This window comes from Purpureocillium takamizusanense, chromosome 11 (assembly GCF_022605165.1).
Source record: "Purpureocillium takamizusanense chromosome 11, complete sequence".
Lineage (NCBI taxonomy): Eukaryota > Fungi > Ascomycota > Sordariomycetes > Hypocreales > Ophiocordycipitaceae > Purpureocillium > Purpureocillium takamizusanense.
The window spans coordinates 686,823-710,348 of record NC_063078.1 but is presented as its reverse complement, the minus strand read 5'-3'; the positions used below and the strand labels follow the sequence as shown (position 1 = coordinate 710,348).

At 57.9% G+C, this 23,526-nt stretch overlaps 4 protein-coding genes across 5 annotated transcripts; 2 read left to right on the top strand and 2 right to left on the bottom strand.

Moving 5' to 3' along the window:
* The first annotated feature begins 5,465 nt into the window (after window positions 1–5,465).
* Window positions 5,466–11,970, top strand: JDV02_010122 (uncharacterized protein). The gene is made up of 8 exons (XM_047991839.1): window positions 5,466–6,200; window positions 6,285–6,379; window positions 6,868–8,204; window positions 8,521–8,641; window positions 8,715–8,755; window positions 8,825–9,257; window positions 9,324–10,815; window positions 10,881–11,970. Exons 3-8 carry the CDS (start codon window positions 8,168–8,170, stop codon window positions 10,893–10,895), a joined length of 2,139 nt encoding a protein of 712 aa, XP_047847852.1. The 5' UTR covers window positions 5,466–6,200; window positions 6,285–6,379; window positions 6,868–8,167; the 3' UTR covers window positions 10,896–11,970.
* A 979-nt stretch (window positions 11,971–12,949) lies between these two features.
* JDV02_010121 (Ribonuclease P) lies at window positions 12,950–13,996 on the bottom strand. The gene has a single exon (XM_047991838.1). It carries the CDS (start codon window positions 13,899–13,901, stop codon window positions 13,395–13,397), a length of 507 nt encoding a protein of 168 aa, XP_047847851.1. The 5' UTR covers window positions 13,902–13,996; the 3' UTR covers window positions 12,950–13,394.
* Window positions 13,997–14,164: 168 nt separating this feature from the next.
* SUB2 (RNA helicase) lies at window positions 14,165–16,775 on the top strand. Of its 2 annotated transcripts, XM_047991836.1 has the most exons (6): window positions 14,165–14,615; window positions 15,097–15,507; window positions 15,563–15,923; window positions 15,978–16,235; window positions 16,286–16,382; window positions 16,437–16,775. In XM_047991836.1, exons 1-5 carry the CDS (start codon window positions 14,378–14,380, stop codon window positions 16,332–16,334), a joined length of 1,317 nt encoding a protein of 438 aa, XP_047847849.1. In that variant the 5' UTR covers window positions 14,165–14,377; the 3' UTR covers window positions 16,335–16,382; window positions 16,437–16,775. The 2 variants fall into 2 exon arrangements, with proteins under 2 accessions (XP_047847849.1, XP_047847850.1); XM_047991837.1 differs by having other exon boundaries at window positions 15,978–16,775.
* JDV02_010119 (uncharacterized protein) lies at window positions 16,736–17,857 on the bottom strand (the record flags this gene model as incomplete). The annotated part of the gene is made up of 1 exon (XM_047991835.1): window positions 16,736–17,857. The coding sequence occupies one exon, from the start codon at window positions 17,855–17,857 to the stop codon at window positions 16,736–16,738; it is 1,122 nt and encodes a 373-aa protein (XP_047847848.1).
* Between the last annotated feature and the right edge of the window lie 5,669 nt (window positions 17,858–23,526).

Genomic DNA, 23,526 nt, shown 5'->3' with positions numbered 1-23,526 from the left:
CGCAGCCTCGGGTGCCGTGTCAGCCGCCAAGGCCATTGATGAGCATGGGATATGAACAGGGTGGGTGAAATATACCTGTCTCCTCATGTATGTACGTGCTCAATGGCGCGCGGGGATGGATGGATGGATGGCTTGGGAACCGAATATTTGGGAGACGTGGCGGCAGGGAACCCAGTGCCAAAGAAAAGGGCGTTCATCACCCCCATGTCACATATAGAGAATGAGCTCCAGGTTGCCGTCACGCGGCAGTGATATAGTATCCGTTCGTATGAAGCAGGACGGGGGCGTCGTGATATCCGGAAATCCTGGTCCGAGTTGACCAAGAGCTGAGCTCTCGTGCCTGAGGTGGTGGTTGCGGTGATATGAGTTTGGAGGCGAATCTGGAATGACGGAGCGCTGAGTGCATTGCTTCCATCAAGGCAGTGCGCGGGACAAGTAACTAGTCCGTCAAGTTGTCAGGCCATAGAAGCTTGCTGGTAGTAACTTGACGTTTTCACAGCCAAGAAGCTAGACCCCCGTTTCGCGATAGTTCATGAGTACCAGAATGACACTCACCACGTGGCTCTGATATGGCTGGGTGTCCGGCATATCTGAGCACCTGTTCCTAGTCGTTGCGACACGCGTGGTAGTAGTGGTACGTATGGACTCGACCTGGGTCGCCGCGTCCCGAATCAGACATCGTATATTCTGGTGGGCAGCTCGGGCGTCCGGAGTTACACGTCTGGCTCAACTGCATGGGTGCTTTCCGGACGACCGACACGAGAACATACCACGACAGGTTGTTGAAGAGACTAGAAAAAGTTGCGCATGTCAACCGGCGTGATCAGGCGGGCCGGCACGGAGTCCCTGGCCAGTCAAGAAAACGATGCAAGGTATACTCCACTACATACGGCGACTCGACATCCCGGGGAACCAGGGGGAGTCGAAATAGAGGAGTGACAAGGACATCCAGCTGCCGCCTCTCGTTGACGATCTTGGGAGGATGGATGCAAAGCCCTGTACTTCGTATATACACATCTGTCTGGCAGTACAGTGTTTGCAAGGGCACGGTTAGGTATGTTGGGCGCGCGCTTCAGGACACACAGGAGGAGATGAAGATGGGCGGACGGCCGGAAGTTGAAAGAGGCCTGCCTGCTGTCTGCAGATAATAAGCCAGATCGACCCTGGCGGCACCTGTCAGTCGAGACAAGCGTTGTCGTGCCGCGGGCACAGGCGCTGGCAGCAGGGCAGGCAGACAGGGTTCCTGTGCAGTAGTAGTAGATACGTAGGTACGCACCAACAAGGTCGCTTGGCTCATGCGTACATTGTATGATATCGTCTCATCTCCTGGAAGGTTGTACGCCAATCCGTGCCGCGGTCGGCCGCTGGTAGCACTCATTTCGGTGCCAACAAAGCCACGGGTGAAGCCGCCCTCTCATCATCCATCCACCCAACACCCGCATCCACACCATCCACACCCTCGACCAGCTATCGACCTGGCACTGGAAAGCTGGGTGGTACCAACAAACAAACCCCTGCACTGCACAATCAAGGAGCGTTTTGGCCGGAGGGCGGGGGGGAGGGGCCAGGGGTCCGCGAATTCACACCACCCAGTCATGTTGTGTGCCTGGTCTGGCTGGATCCAAGCAAGAGCCCACCGCATGGTGTTCGCGAATTGCATACATAATGATGCACTACCTACGCTACGTGTCCGCCTGATGCCTCTCCCGCCGATGCTTCTTCAGGCGGACCAGGGCAGGGCTCCCGCACACGCAGGCTAACCTTTTGGCAAAGTTGAAGCCTGTACGTAGTAGTCAATGATGCTCCGCATCTCGAAAACAACGGCAGCAGGGGCACATGCATCGTGGTGGGCTTGGGGTATGGGTGGTCGGCCTCACAGCACCAAGGCGCCTTGCCTTGCCTTGCCTTGGTGCTTTTCGGCCCCGACCCAAACGCCACCTTTTAAGGAGCTGATGGGTCGGGGGCTTCCACAGCCGATCAGGGGGATTGGGGAGGGGGCGGGCCTCTGACTTGAGTTCGGGAACATTGCATGGGGTACGTCATCGACCGGTGCGCGTCTCATCAAGATTGCAAAGGGGAAAAATCGGTCAGGTAAAAGCAGGCACAGAAGCTCTCGCGACCCCCCCCCAAAACGCCAGCGTCATCTTCGCCGTTCCCGCTCAACCCGCGCGCCCCGCGGCGGCAAGCGACGATGCTATCCGGAGTGCAAAAAAAAAAGCCACGGACGGCAAGGTGATGAGCACAGAGACCCGAAGGGGGTGCCATTCCGGAGCGGGTACGCACATGCAAAAGGAAGGACAGGCCGCTGCTCAACGTGTGGAGACAAGGGGGCAGGGGGGAGGCATGAAAAATCGCATAAATGGACAATGGCAATGTCATAAAAAGTCAATCCCGACAGCATTAGTAGCGTCGGGAGAGGCGGCCGGTTCAGTGACGGATAGCCGCGCGATCGCGGCTCGATCTTGCCTGCCCTGCCCTCCAACGTTTGTATTGGCGAACCAGGGGGCGGACATTAATTGCCTTGACTTGGCTTGGCCCGCGGTCGGTCGCGCCAGACAAAGCCAGGCCAGGCCAGGCCAGGGAGGGAGGCGGCATGTCGATAGTAGCTCGGCTGGCCGGCAGGGCGTCGCATCACCATCGGACTGGGCCCAGAGCCGATTTGCAAGCTCCAACAAGAGGCTCGTAGGGTGCTCCTAAATTCTTACTCTTATTAGCTAGACCCAACCCAGACATTGTTCCTGCAGACATTTTACACACATGTACCCGTCAGCAACTGGCGTGGCCGATGTACGTGTATTCGTGTGGTACCTTGCTTATAGTGGTCGGTCATTGTCTCCCGGCCTGTAATTATTGTAGCGATAATAAGGTAGGTAGGTGTCAAGAGGCTCTGCAGATTGCACCCACCACCACTCACTCATGCATTTGCCCAGTGCGGGCAGGGATACAAAGAGAGCAGACAATGCTGCGCATAAGTTTGGACTCCACAGGCATTGTAGAAAAATGTCCTGCACGGACTGACGCACAACAAAGCACGGAGCACGAGACATGGATAGATGGTACGTACAGTATACATAGATAGGAAGGAAAGTAGGAAAGTAAAGCGCCTACTCCGTATACTGCACGCAGTACGAGGTGGTACTACCGGGTGCTTTTATAAAAACGCTGCAGATGCACAACGCTGGGGTCCTCGGGTGCACATGAATCATCTCCAGCTACTTCGTACAGGTAGAGGTGGTTGGCGTCCGGACTCCGGACCGTGTGCGAGCCAACGCCGCCCATGCACAGCGCGGGCAGTGGCGCGGGGTTCTCCGTGGCACGCACTGGGAGGCACCATGGATGAGGAGAGTCGGCAGCAGCAGCAGCAGCCACGGGTTCCGTTCGGTTGAACAAACTCCGCGGGCCGCCCCAAGCTTCCATGCCGAATGCCGTCCATACATGCTGTGTACCTACAGACAGGTAGGTTGCTACTCCGTAGCTCGAGCCGTCCGTCTACTACCATAGTGGCGGAGAAGAGGGCCGGGTCGCCATCTTCGACGGTTGGGGAAAATAACTTAGTGCTTTCAAACTGTCTGTGCCATTGTCCCTGTGATGGACACCACCTAGGCAGGCAGTGTGTTGGGGCCAGAGAGCCCTGGAGGTACTGTAGATGGACGGTTGTGGGAGGCGGCACGCCTTAAGTTCTGGAGTTGTTCGACGGCGTGGGTGCAGTGGGTGCGCCAGGGCAGGGCGCAGGGGTCGCGCGCGCCGCCGCCACGGGGATCTCTGGAGAGGTCCACTGAAAGCCGCGAGGCTGCGCTGCGCAAGCGCCAGGACACGAAGCTTGGCAAAGGAACAAGCTTGGGCGCAGAAATTTTGGTTCCCAACTCGACAAGGCCAGGCCAGAGACATTGGGGGTGGTGGGCCGCATCCCCCCTGTGGCGCTGGAAATAACTTTCCCTTGCTTGCCCTGAGCAACATGACCGTCCCGCCCCAGTGGCCCCGGCGGACAAGTGCCCGCGCCCGCGCCCGCACAGCACCAACACCCTCTTCTGCTCGCGTGAAGCGCTGATCAGGCAGGCCCAGGCAGGCAGGCAGGCAGGCAGGCCTCGCTCTCCCTCCCTCCCTTTGGAGGTGGACTGACGCACGAACTGCTTCGGGCTCCGTAGGGCATGAAATATCTACTACTAGTAGTAGTGGTGGTATCAAGCTATTGCCTTCCCCAATCATCGAGGCGCGCGATTCCACAGACGGCCGGCCGCAGGAATGCGGGCCGGCCTTGTCTGATTACCACTGTGCCACCGAGGGCGGCGGCCAACCTAAGGATGCTCGGCCAGCTGGCGCAATGCTGTATGACCCCAGCTTTGGTCGGAGTTTCGGATGGGACCAGACACGCGAGGTACTCTGGCGGGCCGACCCAGGTAGATGACAACCCCGAATTTAGCCATTGGATACCTTGTCCGCCTCACCCGTGTACTTGGGAATCGGTCGGGTCCCTGGGCCCTCGTCGCGCGACCCCTTCTCGTCCCTGTGCCCTGGCCTCTCTCTCATCCGTCATGGCATCCGACCATGTCGTGACGGACGATATCATTTACCTGCCTGTCCTTTCAGGTCCTTATCGACGACGGGCAGAGATGAGTGCCACAGGCCAGCAATGTTGCACCTCTCTTGCAGCGGCAGCAATCGACGGCTCGAACCGTTGCAATTATGGCCACCGAACGCCGAACCATTTTGACAGCTTCGGTCTGCCGCAGCGAGACAATCAAGGACGTGGGTCAAGGTACCAAGTAACTTAGTAGCCTGTATAGGGCAGGATGTACCTCATACCTGGCGCTTTAGCGCTGCTAAAAAAAATTGTTGCATTGTAATGAAGAGCCGCCGCCTCGGCCGGGAGGCCAAAGCCCGTGGGGATATCGTCACGTCTGGGGACGGTCAGCCGCTGACGATATCCAGATAGACACGGTGCACCGCGTCCCTCCCCACCCGAACGCGCGGACAGTCGCGGTTCGACAGGCGCGAGTGAGGCGAGCGAGAATCTCCCCGGTGGGCGACTGACTGGCCAGATTAGTGACTCTTACGCAGAGGTATCAGAAGATGATAGTACTGTATAAGCACGATGACGCCAATCGTGATGTTTGTTGGGCGGTGGCGGCCCAGATGCATGGCGACTGTGGTTTGTCGTTCGACCTCCCCCTGCCCCCTTCCTGCTAGTGCCATGTCCATCACGAGCTTTCCTGCAGCCCACGTACGCATGCGCATTTCTGCGTGCGCCATTGACGATGCAAGGACGCGAGGGAGGAGGAAGGGGCACGCAAAAACTCATCTTGCTTACTACGCCCGCCCGTCGGTCATCGCCAAGTAGAGCACCGCCCGTCAGCGGCCTGCAATTGCTGGGCCCAGTACTCCGTACAGAGTACATTGCGTTGGGAATGGGGCTCCCGTTAATGAATTTCGTATTCCTCTTGCCGACACTGCACTGCATGCATGCTGCCCGTCCGTCCACCGTGCCCCCGATCGCCTTCTTCCTCCCCCCCCTCGAATTTTTCTGCTTGCTCTCCCCTTCTCCTGCGTTGCACTCTTCGTCTGTCAGTCTGTGCCTTACCGTTAACCTTCCTGCCACCCCCGGCACCGCGGTAAAGCAGACAACGAAGCACAGCGACTGCCGCGTTACGACAGGGCCTCAATTCGCCGGATCCATCGACTGCGACGGACGGGAGACGACCTCAGCTACCGGTGCTGTGCGCCCACAAACGACGGTGTGCCCCACGCCCTCCTCGCCGCTCGACCTCGTCGTTGCTGCTTGAACCGCTGCGGCCCCCCTCCTCGTCTCTGTTCGGTCTGTCCTCAAATCACACCTGACGCACGTCCATTACGTTGTCGACGCTGCGAGCCGACCGATCAGAACATCACAAGGAGAGCCTGGCCCGCAACACCGGCATTGAAGTGGGAACAAGGCCAGGGCTCTGCTGCTCCGGGGGCGCGAGAGCCGGTATATCGCCTGTCAGAAGGCTCGGCACGCTCCCTCGCCTGCCGCTGTGGTCGTGTAGGGCATTCTCGTAGCCTTGACTGGCTTTCACGAGAGGGTTTCCCGTTTCCGCCGCGTCACGGCGCCGTGTCCATTGCCTCTTGGACGGGTTGTTTTCGTCTCGTCACGATTGTCTTTCCGAGGACCTGACGTTCGATCTCTTGCGCTACCACTTGCCTTCACAGGCCGTGATTATTAGGTATGTAGCCGCCCCCACAATCGCCGCTGCGCCGTCCCTTGTTCGTGGTGGATGAGGATGATAAGCTAACAAACTCTCATCCAGGCTCTGGAGTAAAGGCCTTGTACGAAATACAGTGCTGCGCAATATCTGTCGTGCACGCATCCCACGCGCTGCTTCCTCGTTGCGTTTTGCTACAGGTAAGCGTCACATCTGATTCCCTTTCGTCCACCGTTCCTGCCCGTTGCCATTGATTGCCCCCCTGTCCTTGCCCCCCGGCTCGGGGCAACGTGCAGTGCTCGGCACCTACCGGTACCATTGCGCTCTTCCCGGCGGGAGGCAGGCACAGGAAGGAAGCACGGATGCGCCAACCCAAAAGTCGCTGGGAAACAATTCAAGTTGGTAAGTGTGTGCGTGTGTGAGTGCGTGGCTTGGGCGGCAACCCGCAGACCCGCTCACACTGCAACTTGATGCCCGCCAACGCTACTTCTCACCCTGCGCACAACCAGCCGACGACCACGGCGTCATGACCAGCAGAAACTCTGCTGCGCAGAGTCTGCAAGTCGGGAGGTGCAGGGACGTAGTTCGATCCCTCACCTACAGAAACCTCATGGACTGAGGCGAGAGTGCCCAAAAAAGAAAGAGAAAATAGTCTTGCTGACATTCTGTTCGACTTGCTGTCTGTCAGTACCAGGACAAGAATCGTCCGTCACTAATTCGTAGGTTTCTCGACGTGGCACTGAAAGCCGCATAATAATTTTCTCTCAGTCGCGAGCCAGCCGGCATACCTTCTCCAAGCCTCGGGACGCCTCTGCCTGCCCTGCACTTGGTCTTGCTCATACTCTCTTTGCTTCCTCTTGCCGGTCCAGTGCGACCAAGGGGTCCGCGATCCACAGATCCACGGGCCACGTTTACGAGCAAGCACAGGTACGACAAGGCCCAGAGGGCAGTTGCCACTAGCGCGTGTTTTGGTTGAGCCCTGCCACTGCCATTGCCACTGCCACTGCCACCACTGGGCTGTCAGTCACTGCCCGCTGTCCCTCCGCCCGCGACCACGCTGTACCCGACGCTTGCGTGTGCGTGCATTGCACCTCGAAGCCGCATCCAGCACCGCACCGCACCGCACCGGCACCGTGCCGTCAATCATCCATCAAGCATCCATCCATCCCACTGCTTGTCCTACGAATCCCCAGATAATTTCCCACCCGTCCATCCCGGCCATTTCAGCTCGCGGTCCACTGGACCTCTTACGAGTACATACTACAACTACGCAAGCTCGCACACTGGTAACAACCTTACGGACTAATCGGCCACGATCCGCTGGGATATCCGCTCGTTCGTCGACTGCCCAGCGCTGCCGAAACACTCCCCCCCTTGCCTGGCCAACCAACTGCCGCGACCCGACAGACACTCACTCACTCACGCCTTGCCCCCCCCCCCCCCCCCCCCCTGGCCACGCGCTGCGTGCCCGTCTGGCTCTGGGGCCCGCAACAACGTCGAATCACACCCCCCCTCCCCCCTCCAACGACTCCGCTTGTCGGGCTGCCTCCGGCGATCCGGCGTGCGCGCGCAGTGCTCAGGAACCAGGATTTCCAGGGCATTTGCACACCCCTCCACCCGCCAATCCCACTGCTCCCGTTGCTTGACTCGACGCAGAACCCGCCTTCGTCCTCTTCAGCTTGACTTGCAACGCTGCCTCGAGAACGCACACACACACCAGCACGCACCCTCGCACGCCCACCACGCCCACCACGCCCACCACGCCCGGCTCGCGCATCCACGCAACGTCCCTTGACACGGCACGTTGCCAACCCCCGGCCCAGCTGCACCCAGCGACGGTCCTCATTCAGCCACAGCGAGCCTCTCCCGCTCCTCGCGTCGTGGGACTGGGTGACGAGATCATCGCCAGGAGCCGCTACCGCAACGACTCCAGCACACACATCGCTCTCGGCTTGCTCGCTATACCACATTGGGGGCCGTGACAAACCATGGCACCCATGACGCCCCGTCTCAAGATTCTATCAGGTATGCCGTCCCACCTCCCGCACCGCCCGTCCCCTCCCCCCCCTTCTCGGCGGGACGCCTTTGCGCTGTTGTTCGTTGGCGCCTGAAAATGCTGCTCTGGCGCGCCGCTCCAAAACTTTTGGGCCTAGTTCAATCGCCAGCGCTCCGTCCACATCCCCAATTCCCCGGCCCAGCCGGGTCTTGTTCTTCCCATTCCCCATCAACCCTCGTTTTCCTGGATCTCACTCGCTTGATTCACGGGGAGCAGCTGTCGATGCGGCGATCCTGGTGCCGTCTTTCATCATGAGCGACAGTCAGCTAATGAATGTGTGCTCAGTCGGCGGCAATCCCGTCTCTGCCTTCTTGTCGTGGCGCCTCCAGGCTACCAACGCCTGCGATGTTACTCTTGTCTGGAAATCGGGCTTCGAGCATGTCGCCCAGTACGGCATCTCTTTCAAGTACGTCTCGCTGCTCCTTGCGGATCTCTCGACCCTTCACGCGACACTCATTGCTAACGTTCGGCCTCTGTAGGTCTCCGATCTTTGGCAACGAGCGGTTCAAGCCTCGCCATGGTAGGAATCCACCCATACATCAGCCGCCACCCTCCCGGATCCCTTTGTTGACGCATTTTGCTACCGCAGTCGTCCGAAATCCCGAAGATGCATCAACAAATCGAGACGGTCCGTTCGATTATGTAGTGCTTTGCGTCAAAGCGCTCCCCGACGTGTACGATCTCGCCGCCGTGATTGACGCCGTCGTCACACCCCAACACACCTGCATCCTCATCAACACCACACACACACTCGGCGTCGAAGCAGCAATCGAAGAGCGATTCCCTACCAACGTCGTACTTTCCCTCGTTTCCGGCGCCGAACTGACACAGCTTGGCCAGAGCGAGTTTGAACACAGGGGCTCGACAGAGATTTGGGTCGGCCCTGCCAACCGCAACAGCAACATCCCGCAGTCAATACAGGAAGACATGGCTCAGGCGCTAGCAATGACACTGAGCACCGGTCAAGTCGATTGCAAAGTCTCACCCAACATACGTCAACAGCAGTATGAAAGGGTGATCGGGTACGTTCCCAGTTTGCGCCAGCCGAGGCTCGCTGAAATAGACGTTGTGCTGACATGATGTTGCAGGCCCATTGCATTTCACCCGATAAGCGTCCTGTTCGAAACATCAAACCACGCGGCGCTAATGGAGAAGGTCGGGGTCAAGGACATGGTATCCGACGTCATCGACGAGTTGTTACGCCTCGCCGAAGCAAACGGCTGCAAGTTTCCCTTTGACTTCAAGCCACGGACCATGGACGAGATGACGAAGCCTAATTTACCGGAGAGCATCATGTGGCAGGACTACGTGGCGCGACGGCCAATGGAGATCGAGACGTATCTTGGATCTCCTATTAAGCTGGCTCGCGACTCTAAGGTTGCTGTACCGAGGATCGAAACACTCTACGCTATCCTGCACAACTTGAACATTGTCAACAGGAACAGACCAAAGCCTGGGGAAGGCGCGCCGCCATCGATGCCACCTGGGTCGCCTACAGTGGCCCCTCCGTTGCCGCGGATGCCGTCGCAACAAGGTCATCGTCCCATGCCGGGCCCGATGCCCAATGGCAACGGCATGCCCCGACCGCCCCGACCGAGGACCTCTTCAAGCTACAGCCAGGCTGGGATGCGCCGCGGACCTCCTCCCATGAATGGTGGGCCACCCAATGGCTACCCTCGCCCGCCGCCATCGGTCAATGGTGGCTCCCGCGCTCCCTCTCGGCGTGGTTCAATGGACGGCAATGATCTCGAGGAGTTCTCGCATCTTGTTCTCTATGACGATATCCCAGAAGGCCAAGAGCCTTCACTAGGTGATTCGGACATGGCCCTCCGTGAGAGGGAGCTGCAAATCCGTCAAAGGGAGTTGGCGCTCAGGGAACAGGAAATGCGGATGAGGCGCGGGCCTCCCCCGGGTTCCCGGCGCGGCCCGCACCCAATGCGCAATAGCCAGCAAGTTTTTGACGACGATGACGACGACGACGACTTTTTCGATCCAACAGCCCATACCGGCACCCCAACCATCGACCCCGATAATTTCGACATGATGAGCGTCACGTCGAGGAAGAACCGCAAAGCGCTGGGGCCATCGGCTGCCCAATTCCGCCGCAACCCGGAACTCGACGGGCCTGCCCCTTCCCGGGGAAGCCGGTTCCGGCCAAACTTTGGGCGCAACCGCTCGAGCCAAATCAATCATGCGCCCACGATGAATGAGAACATATTGGACGACCCCATGATGGGGTTCACGTCCAACCGTTACGCGACTGTTGATCGTGGGGCTATGGGCGCAGGGTCCCGTGCAAACTCACTAACGGCCTCGAGGCTAGATGAGCTTCAGTACGGGCCAGGTCCTGGCGGCCCGCCTGGCATGAACGGTGCCTATCCCAGGCGAGCCAGTCAGTCCCCCGGGAATCCGTACAGCCCATCAGTCCGCGGTAGCGGCAGGCCTTCACCACCAAACGGCTACGGTCCCCCGATGAATGGGCGTCCTTCACCTCCTGAAGGCGTCAGACAGCCAGTTCCACGATATCCCCCCGGCCAAGGAAACTCTGTTGCTCCGCAGCAAGTAGAGCAGCACATAGGGGTGAGCGCCCTTCACCCACCCAAGCCAAGAAACGTTGGTAGTCTGACGGGCAGTGCGAGCGCTAGCGCGGCCAGTGGTGAAATCGATTCCGAGCGGTCGGCACACAGCAGCCAGAGTAGTCTTCAGCACGGGCCGCCGCCAGGGACTCGATAAATCCTGGCTTTCGAGCGTCTGCCCTGAGGTGTATCAGCACGTCCAGCGGCCAGAATGCTCCCTAGCGGTTCTTGAAGGTGAACCATTCGGCGACCCGAATCTCACGAATCAACATCGATGGTGCCAGCTGGTTCATTGCCAGCAATACGACATAAACTCCCCGCATGTCCGTGGTCTACTCCATCCATCATCATCACCAGCGGTTGTCCGAAACCCGCTCCGGCGCAGCGTGGGCTGAAGGGGCGGCAGACTCGGCCTAGATCGGTGAAGAATTCTCGCCGCATCTATACAGCTCGATCGACTTGGTTTAATCCCGTACATAGGCATGGAACCACAAGGACATCGGCGAACATGATGCGCTTGCGCATTGGGCCCGTTTCCCTGTTCTCGCTTTCACTTGGCATATAATTGTTTATCGGTTCTAGCGAATTGGAATGGGCATTACTTGGTCTCGGCGACACGGCTTCAACTCATCTGTTAGGAGCACCAGGGTGCGGCAAGCGATTTGACGTGCAGCAATTGCGAGGAGCAGGGCCAAGCGGCGGCTGGCGAACAAGGGAGAGGCAGGGAGGATGATGCAATGCATGGCACGACTACACTAGTGGGTCGTGCGGTGACTGCAAAGTCTTCGCCAGGGTTTTGCCTCCCTAGTATGTCGGATGTCGTCTACACGGGGTGCGCTCAGCGACATCGATCATTGCGAACTTATGCGGATCCCCGACGGTGGCGCGAACAGCAACATAGACATGGATGGTCTCTCTTTTCTGTTTTCTTATCTTTGTTTTACGTCAAATTCGTCCCCTTGTCCTTATAGCTATTCTGTCTGATCAAGGGGGGACGCAAGACCGCGCTTGCCTCCGGGTATTGGGGAACTCTTTGAGGGAGATTGAAGGCTGCGTGTGGCCCTTCACCCTGAAAACAAAATATGATGAAAGGGACCTTCGAGCTTAGCTGGAATGCTTGAATAATATGTAGTTGAACACAATACAGGCATAGAGGACGTAAGCAAAACCGTGACTACAGCTGCGCTGTGCTCCGCGGCAGCACCGTCGTGGTCGATATTGTTCGCATCGGCCAGGGCGCTTGGCCGATGAGTGGGACGTCTCCGCATTCACGATTCGCATACCCCACACGTGACCTCCTCCCCAGAAGCGGCTTTGTTGACATTGCGCCTCTGGCCTGGACATGGGCGCGACTGCCAAACCCGCTTGCTGGTCATGACCACACTTGATGCCCCATCATAGCACTGTTTGTTCAGCGAATCGTTAGGCTCAACACAAAGGACTTTCACGTTACCGCACCCGCCGCTTCCTCCGACCGGGTCAAACCATGGCCACACGAAACGCTGGGATGACGCAACAAATGAACGTGAACCGGCAGAGCATGGCCACGAGCGGTAGCATCGTCAAAAACAGACAACTGGTGAGAGTCGACCCAGACAGAATGTCCTTCTTTCTTTCGTTCTTTCTTTTCATTTTGTTTTTAAATCGCTACGTACTTGAGTTGAAGTTGAGTTTGAGTTGGGAGATGGTTGTGCTGACGAGGACAAAAACGTCCTTTGTTTGCGAGCAAAAAACAGACGCATCTCCATTCACAGCTTGCGCAGCTGTCGGCGAATCTGTCGGACACGGAGAATCTGCTGCGGATGACGAGCGTGCAGGCGGAGGCGATGAGGGGGCTGGGGAGCTGGCATGGTGGATTGTGAGTGTCTCCTTTGCGGCTTGGCTTGTGATCGCCTGCAATCCCACGGCGTCCTTGCGGCGTACATGGCTAGGGGGTTTGCAGCTTCATCTGTGGCTAACTGAGGACCTTGGGTCCGTAGGTTCATGGCCGCGAGCAAAGTACTCGGCGAGGAGAGTGTAAGAGAGGCTGGGAGATAGGGAGGGAGGCTGCAAGGGCGTGCGATAGGCAGACCGGAGACAAGGGGGGTGAGGGGAGGCACACTGCACTGCGTAAGAAACGGCTACGACGAGACGACGATCATGCATAGAAGCTTCTTCATTTCAATACTTGGGCGGCACATTGTGTGCCCCATGGTTTAACGTGTTCTTCCGCGTTGCTTCTTGGCGCTCGTGGATGGCGGATATGCCGACATGAGCGGCGACGCAGATTCAGAGGGCAACCTCAGGGCGGCCCCAAAAGGCGATCGATGGCGCTCGCGAACAGCGTAGTTGCTTTGCTGTGCTTGCGACATCTGAGGCGGCAGGCGTGCTGGAAAATTTCCCAACTGATAAAGCCGACCGGTTGCTTTGGTCATCGAAGACCCTGCGGTGCGGAACCGATGTCCATGGATCGGTGTTCACATAGATCCCTCACTCCAGTTCATGTTCCACCAACGTTCCTCTTCTCTCTCTCTCTCGGCTTCCTGCGGTGCGTGCGGAACCGACGTTGATGGACCGATATTCACGTAGATTCCCCACTCCAGTTCATGTTCCACCAACGTTTCCCTCTCCCTCGCCCTTGGCTTCCTGCGGCTTGGTCTGGCGCATTGTTCTCCGTTGTTGCCGTGAGACGCTGACTGGGAAGCGTTTCGCGTTGCCACAGGTGTTGCATTTGATCACCAGCACATCAGCCCATGGCTTTCGGCCACCCTTGCTTTGGTTCTCAACGACGGAGTGGCATGTGTCGCCCTCGATCTGTATAGTATCGCAGAACTTGCAGATTGTGTGCTTCAGAGACGTTCCTTGACGTATCTGGGCCTTTAGAGACACGGCCCTCATGTCGCAGATGACATGACGCGACAGGTTCTCGATGGCCCTCTGTTGTTGTTGGATTTGTCCGCCGGTAAGCGCTGATTTGCCTTTGGCATCATGAGCGTCCGGCGGGAGCTCGCGGGCACGCTTGGCGAGGTAGTCGGCGGCTTGATACAGGTACGATGCTCTCGAGTAGATTATCTTGTTCTGGACGCCGGTATTGAGCTTCTGCTTCGCCATGGCAGAAGCCGATGGCGGAAATCGGGCGACCCGTCGTTGCACCTTGAGTTTGGCAGAAGACTCACCCCGAAGTTGGAACTTACACCAGATTTTCCATGAGCGGCTCTGGCAGCACAGTGCCATCAGCCCAGGCTTCGAATTCGGCACGGTGGAGCAAAATAACATCACGTGACACTGTGGCGTGCACGGACCAACGGCAACTGCGCCAGCCAGCACCTGGTCCCTCGACACAGCGTCAGCCTTGCAAACGTCGTTCTGTCAACCTCTCGACCCCAACAATCCTTTGAGAGTTGGGCATCGCCGATCTCGCCTGTGTCGCACAAATCTCATCCCTTTCATTCTCTCCCGCTTCTCCCCGTCGCCTGCACGTCGGTAGTTCGAGGTTTTCTCTTTTCAAGCGCACCGCCCGGCGCGTCCGCCCCAGTCAAACGTTAAATCATCGCATTTGCACCAAGCAGCAACAAACAACGATCAAAATGTCTCACGAAGAAGATCTCATCGACTATTCCGACGAGGAAATCGGCGGCAACGAGGCGCCTGCCGGTGGCGCCGCCGCTGGCTCCAACGGGAAGAAAACTGAGCTCGCCGCCGGCAACGATGTCGACAAGAAGGGCAGCTATGTTGGCATCCATTCGACTGGATTCCGCGACTTCCTTTTGAAGCCCGAGCTTCTCCGCGCTATTGGCGACTGTGGCTTCGAGCATCCATCGGAGGGTCAGTTCTGAATGAATCCTAATCACCCCAACTCTTGAAACTCCCTCCCCCACAATCGTCCGTCCGTCTCGCAAGCGAACAACGCTCGGCCGAAATGAAGCGGAATATCAGCCCATCAGCGCAGACGGGGCGCTCTGTCCGAACGGCGGCGGTACATGGCCGTGGCCACATAACAGGGGTGTTACTCTCTCCTTTACTGGAAGTCTCGCCGTTACGGGATAGAGCGTTTCCCCGTCGATCGGCGCGCTGGCGCCTGAGGATGCGCGGGTCGCGACACGCACATGGGTGCGTCGGAGGTGCGATCCCGGCTCTTCGGGGCTTGTGGAAGTGGCAGGCGACGAAACACCGACGATGTACGATGTCGACCACCGCGAGCTCCTTTCGGCCGTCGTTGCTCGCCTGCGATGATGGACGGACGGGGCCCTTGCCTCACTGCACCTACTACTGTGGAACAAATATCTAACATCCGAGCGATCGATAGTCCAACAAACCTGTATTCCGCAGGCACTTCTCGGTGGCGACATCATCTGCCAGGCCAAGTCGGGTCTGGGAAAGACGGCTGTCTTCGTTCTGGCCACGCTTCAGCAAGTTGAGCCTATCAACGGCGAGGTCTCTGTTGTGGTCATGTGCCACACGCGCGAGCTGGCCTACCAGATTCGCGACGAATACAACCGATTCAGCAAGTACATGCCCGACATCAAGACAGGCGTGTTCTACGGTGGCACTCCGATCAAGACAGATGTGGAGACCTTGAAGAACAAGGATACGTGCCCCCACATCATCGTGGGCACCCCGGGCCGTCTCAAGGCCCTCGTTCGCGACAAGGCCCTCCGACTCGGCAGTGTTCGCATCTTCGTCCTTGACGAATGCGACAAAATGCTTGACCAGCCCGGTGAGTTCGGCATCCTGTCACCGTTTCCCTAACACCCTCCTAACTGTTTTGACAGATATGCGCACCGATGTCCAGGACGTCTTCCGCGCCACCCCGACGCAGAAGCAGGTTATGATGTTCTCGGCCACCCTCTCGGATGCGATCAAGCCCATCTGCCGCAAGTTCATGCAGAACCCGACCGAGCATTATGTCGACGAAGACACCAAGCTCACCCTTCACGGCCTTCAGCAGTACTATGTCAAGCTGGAGGAGAAGGAAAAGAACCGAAAGCTCAACGAGCTTCTTGATGATCTTCAGTTCAACCAGGTCATTATTTTCGTCAAGAGCACGATTCGTGCTACCGAGCTCGACAAGCTCCTCAGGGAGTGCAACTTTCCCTCGATCGCTGTCCACTCTGGCGTGAGCCAGGATGAACGGTAAGTCCTGTATCGGCTTCTGTCAGGTTGACCCTGCTAACAACATAAAAACAGTATCAAGCGTTACAAGGAGTTCAAGGAGTTCAAGAAGCGCATCTGCGTCGCGACTGATGTCTTCGGTCGTGGTATCGATATTGAGCGCATCAACCTGGCCATCAACTATGATTTGCCTGCGGATGCTAGCTCGTATCTTCACCGTGTCGGCCGTGCTGGCCGTTTCGGTACCAAGGGCCTCGCCATCTCCTTTGTGAGCTCCGATCAGGACCAGGAGGTTTTGAAGGAGATTGAGAAGCGTTTCGAGGTTGCCTTGCCGTAAGTACACATACTCTTCCTGTGAGAGACGGGATGCTAATTTCTGCTAGTGAGTTCCCCAAGGAGGGCGTGGATGCCAGCACCTACATGGCGTCTTAAATTAGGTGGTCGACGTGTCAAATTGAGTCTTTTCTGCACCAGGTTTGGGTTTGTCAATGCAAGGGTCCCGGGTTCGTGTACTGAGACTAAAATCAAGGTCAGGCGATCGTCTAAGGTATAGACGAAGAATTTGAACAAGAACTTTGCGACAACACTCTCCAGGGAGCAATCCAGGCTTTAATGGTGCAACGCTTTCACTGAAGCGTCGTACGTGAGACTATCGTGAAGCGGGGGATTATCCTGCGCCCTCAGAGGCAGGTCGCGGTCTCGAGCCTGACACAGGACGGACACTCAGTCTTGTGTATCTACTCTGCTACGTGAGGCACATGTGTGGAGGATTTTGATAGAAGATACGGCTAGGTCGGGGCGCGAAGGAAAAACGTGCGTTTTTGAAGTACCATCTATTTACCAGCCAAACAGTTTGAAAATGGCTTATACCCGCTTGAGGTTTGTGTGCGCAGTGATTTGGCAAGACGTCCCGTGGTGTCTACAAGACTCTTCAGAATCGTGCTTGATAGTGCCTCCAGACCATGTACCAGCGAGATGGCATTGCCATTCCTAGGGTCAACCTGTCCGGGATTTGGACTGTCACAAGTCGATTTAATGATGCTTCTTGGAAAGCTTTGGCTCTGGGCGTCGCTGCCAACGCAAGCCACGGCGCCCACGGTCTTGAGAAGCATGGCGTTGAGCAGGAGCCTTCCCATACGTCCATTGCCCTCGTAGAATGGCCTGATTTCGCAGAAGATTTGGCAATACTTGGCGGCGAATGCAATTGGGCTCAGCAATTGGCCTTTCTCGACGGTGGCGAGGTCTCTGTTTAGAGACTGAATCATGTCTTGCACGGAACGGGATATCGAGGTAGGCTCGTGTTGCTGTGAGGCGTCCGGTGAAGCTGAAGAGCTCTTGCAGTAGATGCCCCCGTATTTCGTCGGCGGCACGCCGTCAGCAGAGTCGATATTGTGCGTCAGGATTCGATGAGTGTTGAGCAGAATCTCTTCTGACAGCCCATGGCCGTGGAGATGTAGCTCCGTCAGCATGTACTTGGCCGCCTTGGCGTGCTGGATGATCTCATGGTCCTTGCGGATCTCTGGCGGCGTGACGATTGTGCTGATCGGCTGCCGGCGAGGGTCGGCAAGCGCCTCATACTCGAGCTCTTCTCTGTACACGTCTAGAGCGGACTTTTTGGACCGGAATATGGGCCGGCAGAGGTCGAGAGTTGCCTCCCAGCCGCCCCCTACCTTGGCTACCCTGTTTGAACCGTATATCATGCGCGCGAGCATCTCCGACACGGCGGGCTCCAGCGCGGAGATCCTGTCGTTGACGTTGAGGGCTTGGAGACGCTTTTGGATGGTGGCGAGGTTGTTGACGAGTTCGGTGTAGATGGCACCCTCGGACGCTTCGTCGAACATGTTGTCGCGGTTACGTATTGCCTGGTCTGCGAGTACAGCGGGAGGGCGACTTGCATCGGCTGCCAGCTTTCCGTAAACGAAGAATCGGAGCTCGCTTGGGTCCATGTTGGACATGATGGCCCTCCATTGAGAGGAAACTTGGCAAATGTGTTTCGAATCGAGGGCTCTTTTGGCAGGCGGGCTACTTTGGACGACGTCGACGCTACTACTATTGCTGCCAGTATTCATTTGTCTATTCAGAAGGACAGGTATTACAATGGGCTGCTTGCGAAAGCTCCAGTGCGTCACTTGGGCACCTTGTTCGACTACCGAGTCCTCTTGTGAAGTTGCGCAAGGCGGTTCCTTATACGTGGTGATGAAGCGACTTCACGCTACACAGGACGGACTCTCTTTCAACTGAAAGAGTACAGGATACAGTGACGTTGCGACAGCCGAAGCTTCGTATTAGCTGATCCATTTGATCTCATTTTCAAACTGGGCCCTCTCTCTCATTACGGATATGCGCAAATAGTCAAACGGAATGGCCTGGTTTCCGAGTTGGACAGGCAAATTCATGGTTTGTGCAGTGCACATCAGTGGGCTTGTACAGTATACGTTGCCGCCTCTCTTTAGTCGAATGGCGCCACTTGCGCAACTACAAGAAGCACCCTCTCGTTGCTCCAGCTCGTCTAACGGGGCCGGTGATCACGAGTGGTCGCTACAAGATGAGATACCTCACCATGTTGATGTAGCTTGGGCTACTTTTTATTTAGGCATCATCGGTAGCACTGTTGAACTGGGCGGCGCTCCGTGTACATGGGCTGGCTGACCGACTGCTACGGAAAGAGGGCACGTTCGCTCCTCTCCTTGGAATGGTTGGGGACATTTGGCTTGGTTGTATCAATAAAGGGCTTTTGGTGTAATGTTCAGCCGAGGTGAGTGGTCAATATGGAGGATATTTGCGCAACAAGAGATGGTGAATTTCGGTGTCGGAGGACATGGATGCAGGGTAAGGCGATGGCGGAGGCTTCGTTCAACCTTACATTCAAGCACGCCTCTCGTGTCCGGTACGACACATGCCCACCTGCACCCGATGCCAACTCTCGCGTCGTGGGTGCCTAGGAGGGAGGGCTTCGAAGGAGTCGTGAAGATGCACATGCCTGTGAATCAGACTTAGACGCTGGCGCTTCTTGCCTCGTGCCATGGGCGCAGGCAGGTTGCGAAATCGGCGCAACCTGTCAGCCTTGGCCCGGATATTGATTGGCACCGCCGCCAACGCGATGGAGTGGACAAGACGAGAGCCAAGGCAAGTCGGATTATGGACGGGGCCAGCACGTCATCAGGTGATGCGGTTTGGGCGTCGCGCCCCTGTGGTGGAGAGAACTCAAAGCGAGGAGGGCCCAAGGCTCGATCGGCCCCTGTCGCGAAGAGTGAGTCAGCTGACCGGGCATCATCATCATCATCATCATCTGGGCTTCACCAAGACTCTGCGTCTGCACTTTTCCCGTGCGGCAAGTCCAATATAGTAGTGCATCTGCCTTGGGCGATCCTGCATTGACTACGTCGTTTCAAGAGAGGACACCTCCGAACGCGGCGGCGGCCTCTTGCCTACTCAAGGCGAGTCGAAATGATGATAGTTGGCGTAGGTTGGGGCTGCGATTTGAGTCATCACAGACGGACAGGTCAGGCGTTTGCAAGTCACGGGTTGGGCACGAGAAAAACGCACAACACACTTGCGGCCCACGCGGAGCCTCGACCGAGAGTCGTTTGTTCATGCTCGTTCGGCCTATGATGATCTGGTGGAGGCAGCATTCACCGTGCAAGGCATCGCCATCGTTTCTGAAGGCGCCCAAACGAGACGTGTAAGCCCGAGCTCCCAACCGTAAGCATTGAGCCCGAGGCTGGCTGGCCTGATCCTTCCTCCTCCCCGCCGCAAGGCGACCGAGGCTGTATGCAAACATCTCGGGTTCTGGGGAGGGGCTTTAACGGGGCGAGAGGCCTTGCGATGCTGCATGAGGCAGGATGGAGAGGATCCCTCAAGTGCTACACAGCTGATGTTTCGGTCAGAGCGACAGCCAGCCAGCCAGCCAGCCCGCGTGACGGGGGGGCGAGGCAGCCGGGCCATGATGTACAATACATGACATGGTACGTGGGTGTTGATACTGAACTGTACCCGCGAGGCGGCTTGTTCCATATTCCCCCTTCCCTACGGAGTTGGCTCCCATCCAGCCAGGGAGGCGTTGCCACCACGAACGGCAGCGCCAGTCTGCCCTCTCTGCCTCTCTGCATGTGCATGATGTGGATGACGGTTGAGAGAGAGCCCGGGGCTTTGGGCTTGGAAATTCTGCCATCTTGGCAGCTTCTATTGGCGACGCACATACGAGAGTGTGTGGCCTCGAGGGGGCGGCCATTGGCCCCGCGGATGCGGAAAGCGAGGGGGGATGATGCGACACTGCCCAAATAACGGGATGCGCTGCGCCTTTCTCTGACGGGAGAGGTCGCAGAATCGAAAAGGTGCACACTTTTCACACTGCCGTTTTGCACGGTGATTATATGACGGGGCCAGATGAAAGGGGCAGCAGCCATACTCTGTTCTTGGCGGTCCTGCCTGCCTGACTGATCGCCTGTCTGCAGGTGGTGCTGATGTTACCGTAGTTGGGTATTCTGCGCTGGTGGCCTGTTTCGGCGACTGCCACGGCACAGGGGAGGGGCGGCGGAGGAATCGCTCGCTCTGCGGCGTAGCAACAAGTATCGCTGTACTTTGTACCAACAACCCTTGAATTCTTCTTCGCGAGTTCACGTCGGGAACGAGGCGGATAAATTTTGGTTGGATATACGGTGTCTGCCAGCAGCATCCATCTTGGCGAGCTTGGACCGCTCCCCGTTGGAATTCTGGCGGCCTTGTGGTGCAGCGCCGACAACTCAGTACCTATACTGGAGCAGAAAGTGTGATGCCGGCTTCAGCAGTGGTGGCATCAACACTGCATTCACACACGGACCGGCATCGTGGATTGGCTTGCCTGTGGTTGTGGCCACTTGGACCCAGCACGGCGGACCACAAGAACCGCCAAGCGCAGTTTTGGACAAGGCTGTTGCGCCAACGCCGCCTTCCGTCTTCCTTCCATTCACCTGAGGCATCAAGATTGAAAGACAGGAGGAGATCGGTGTTGCTCATTACTTACTTTAGTGGGCCCTCCTCGTCAGGCTGCCTGACTCTGACAGACTGCCTGCACGCCGTCTTATTTGTGCAGATTGTGCATTCGCCGTGGTGAAATGTGGGAACCCCGGTCAGTTAGAAGCGCCGTGCAATTTCGGGGGCGAGTTCGACTACGCTGGTACCGAGCGCCGCCCAGTGATGCTTCTCCTCCAGAAGCGTACTTGGTAGTAGTATCTGATTTGTATTCCGCGACACAACTGCTTCGCAGCGAGAAGCGAGCAGTGATGCCCGCGAAAGCGCGCCTTCAAGGAAAGATGGGAAGGGGAAAAGGGAAAGGGCCGCAGGCCGCTGCTGTGCCACCGTTGAGTGGGTGGCATGAATCCGTTGGCCGGGTGTGCATCGAGGTAGCCGAGCGGCTGCGACGGAGCACGACAAAAGAGAGGGCCAGGCTGATGGTTACCTTCCACCGCGTGGTGGACGGAGTGATGAGTTGCCTGGGCTCTCTGCCTGGGCTGGGCTGCCGTGCCCACGACATGAGTCGAGTCGGGTCGGGAGACTGCTGGAATAGTCATCGGAGGCATGACAGACATCCTCCTCCTCCACCCATCCACCCATCGGTAGGCTGCCGACGCACCAAACCCTCCATCCTCCTCCTTGGCCATCCGGCCGTTCCCACCCTCGACGACGCCGTGGACGAAACGTTCTCGCCCGCCCGCACTTCTCTTGTGAGGGGAGAAGAAAAAAAAAGCCAAATTTGTTAGTGGCGAGCCATCCATGCCATTCCAAGCTGAACACGAGAGCACGGTCACCAGTTAGGCTGTGCAGCTCGCTGTTACCGTCGGCGGCGTCGGGTGACAACGAAAAAATAGAAGAAAAAAAAAATCTTCTGCCCGCACGAAAATACGTTCCAGTTTGATGTTGCGCCTGGTTTCTTGACACTCGTCGTCCTGCCTGACGACCCCTCTCGCTCCAACGAGGAGGCCTGGGCGAACGAAACGGTGAGCTGTGCTCCATGGCACAGCAGCGTCCACCAACCTGCCAGGCCAGGCCAGGCCAGGCCAGGCCAGCCAGCCAGGCCAAAAGGCATGGGCTGGAATTCGTTTTCGGGCGGGTCTGGAGAGTTCCGCCAACCGGGCCCCTCACCCAGCGGAGAGGGGCAGGCGGAGGGAGGAGGAGACGTGTGAGGTCATTGCTGGCCTGTGTGTCCGGAATCATCAAACAACTCGCGCGCGGCCGCTCCCCAGAGGGCCATTTGCAATGCGGCCAGTCCGGAGCGGCGGGGGGGGGGCTGGTGCCCAAGACCGACAGCGGATGGCAGTGTAAGGTGAGGCAGCGAGCGCGCCGCCATTTGCCGCGCGCGTCGTGGCAGTGACATTCATCCATGCATCCATGGTGGCAAAGCAGACATTGCACTGCACTGCATTGCACTGCACAGTGCAGTACGGTTCACCTACCCCCAAGTGCTGCTGCTGCTGCTGCTGCTATTCATGGAAAACGGCTCTGGGCTGGGCTGGGTGCGCACACACACACACACGCAAGCGGAGGAGTAGTACATAGCAAGTAGCAGGCGATGTCGTACCGTTGATGCACCTGCCGTTTGGCATGGACTGTGCACTCTGAGGTCCGGTCCGGTCCACGGGAGTAGTGGCCAGTTTCGAGTCTGGGTTCTGCCTGGTTGTTCGTAGAGCCCACCGGGTGGTGGTGAGACCTTGCACCCGTGGCCGGCCCAGCCAGCCAGCCAGCCAGCCAGATCGTCCGTTCCGTCGACCAGCTGAGAGAAAGAGAGAGAGGGCGGAGAGATTCAACATGCTGACACAACCACGGCCAGTCGGTCGGGCTCGCGGGAGCTGTGGCACGACTGGCAAGCCGCCCACGCACGATTCGTCGTCCGCTGACTGATCGTAGGGCGCTGACTGGCCACTTCTGCAACGTGATGGGCGCATTACATTATTACCAAGTACATACACACGTACTGTGTGTGCTGTGCAGCGCTGTGCACGCTGGTGATGGCGACGTTGACGTGACAGGATGCGACACACGCCGAACATGCCGCTGGAGCCGGGGGTCTGACGCCAAACCCGCGCCCCTCTCACTCAGCCTTTGATGCACTTGTGTCTCTGGGCAGACCAGGCAGGCCTCTCTCTCTATCATTTTCTGGAGTCGCTGCGACGGTGCAAGTTTTGGTTGCCTTCTCGCCATGACGTTACTTTCCTCTGCTCCTTTCTTGCCTCGCCTCATCGCTTTTTCTGGACAGGCCTGGGCTTCTGCGCCCCTTGCCTCGGGCCAAGGCGCGGACGAGGCGTCAAGACTGAAGGCCGACAGACAGACAGACAGGCGAATGACGCCCAGCCCGCAAGCGCGCGCGCACGCCGCCCAGGCGTTCCCGATGCGTTCCATGGCGATGACTCTTCCTCACGGCTGGGTGTCTCCGCCACCGTTCTGGGCTGGCGCGCTGCAACTGGCTGCGCCGGACCAGGAGGCAACGCGCTGAGTGGCAGAGGGCAGGGCAGCACAGCGCACCATTCCCGTAATGGAAATCAGGGGCGACAGGGGTGGGGCGGCCGCCGAACAGCGCGGCCTGCGCAATGGGTGGTGCTGGCAAACGCAGTGCAGCGCAGCGCAGCGCAGGTGCAGGGCCATGATGAAC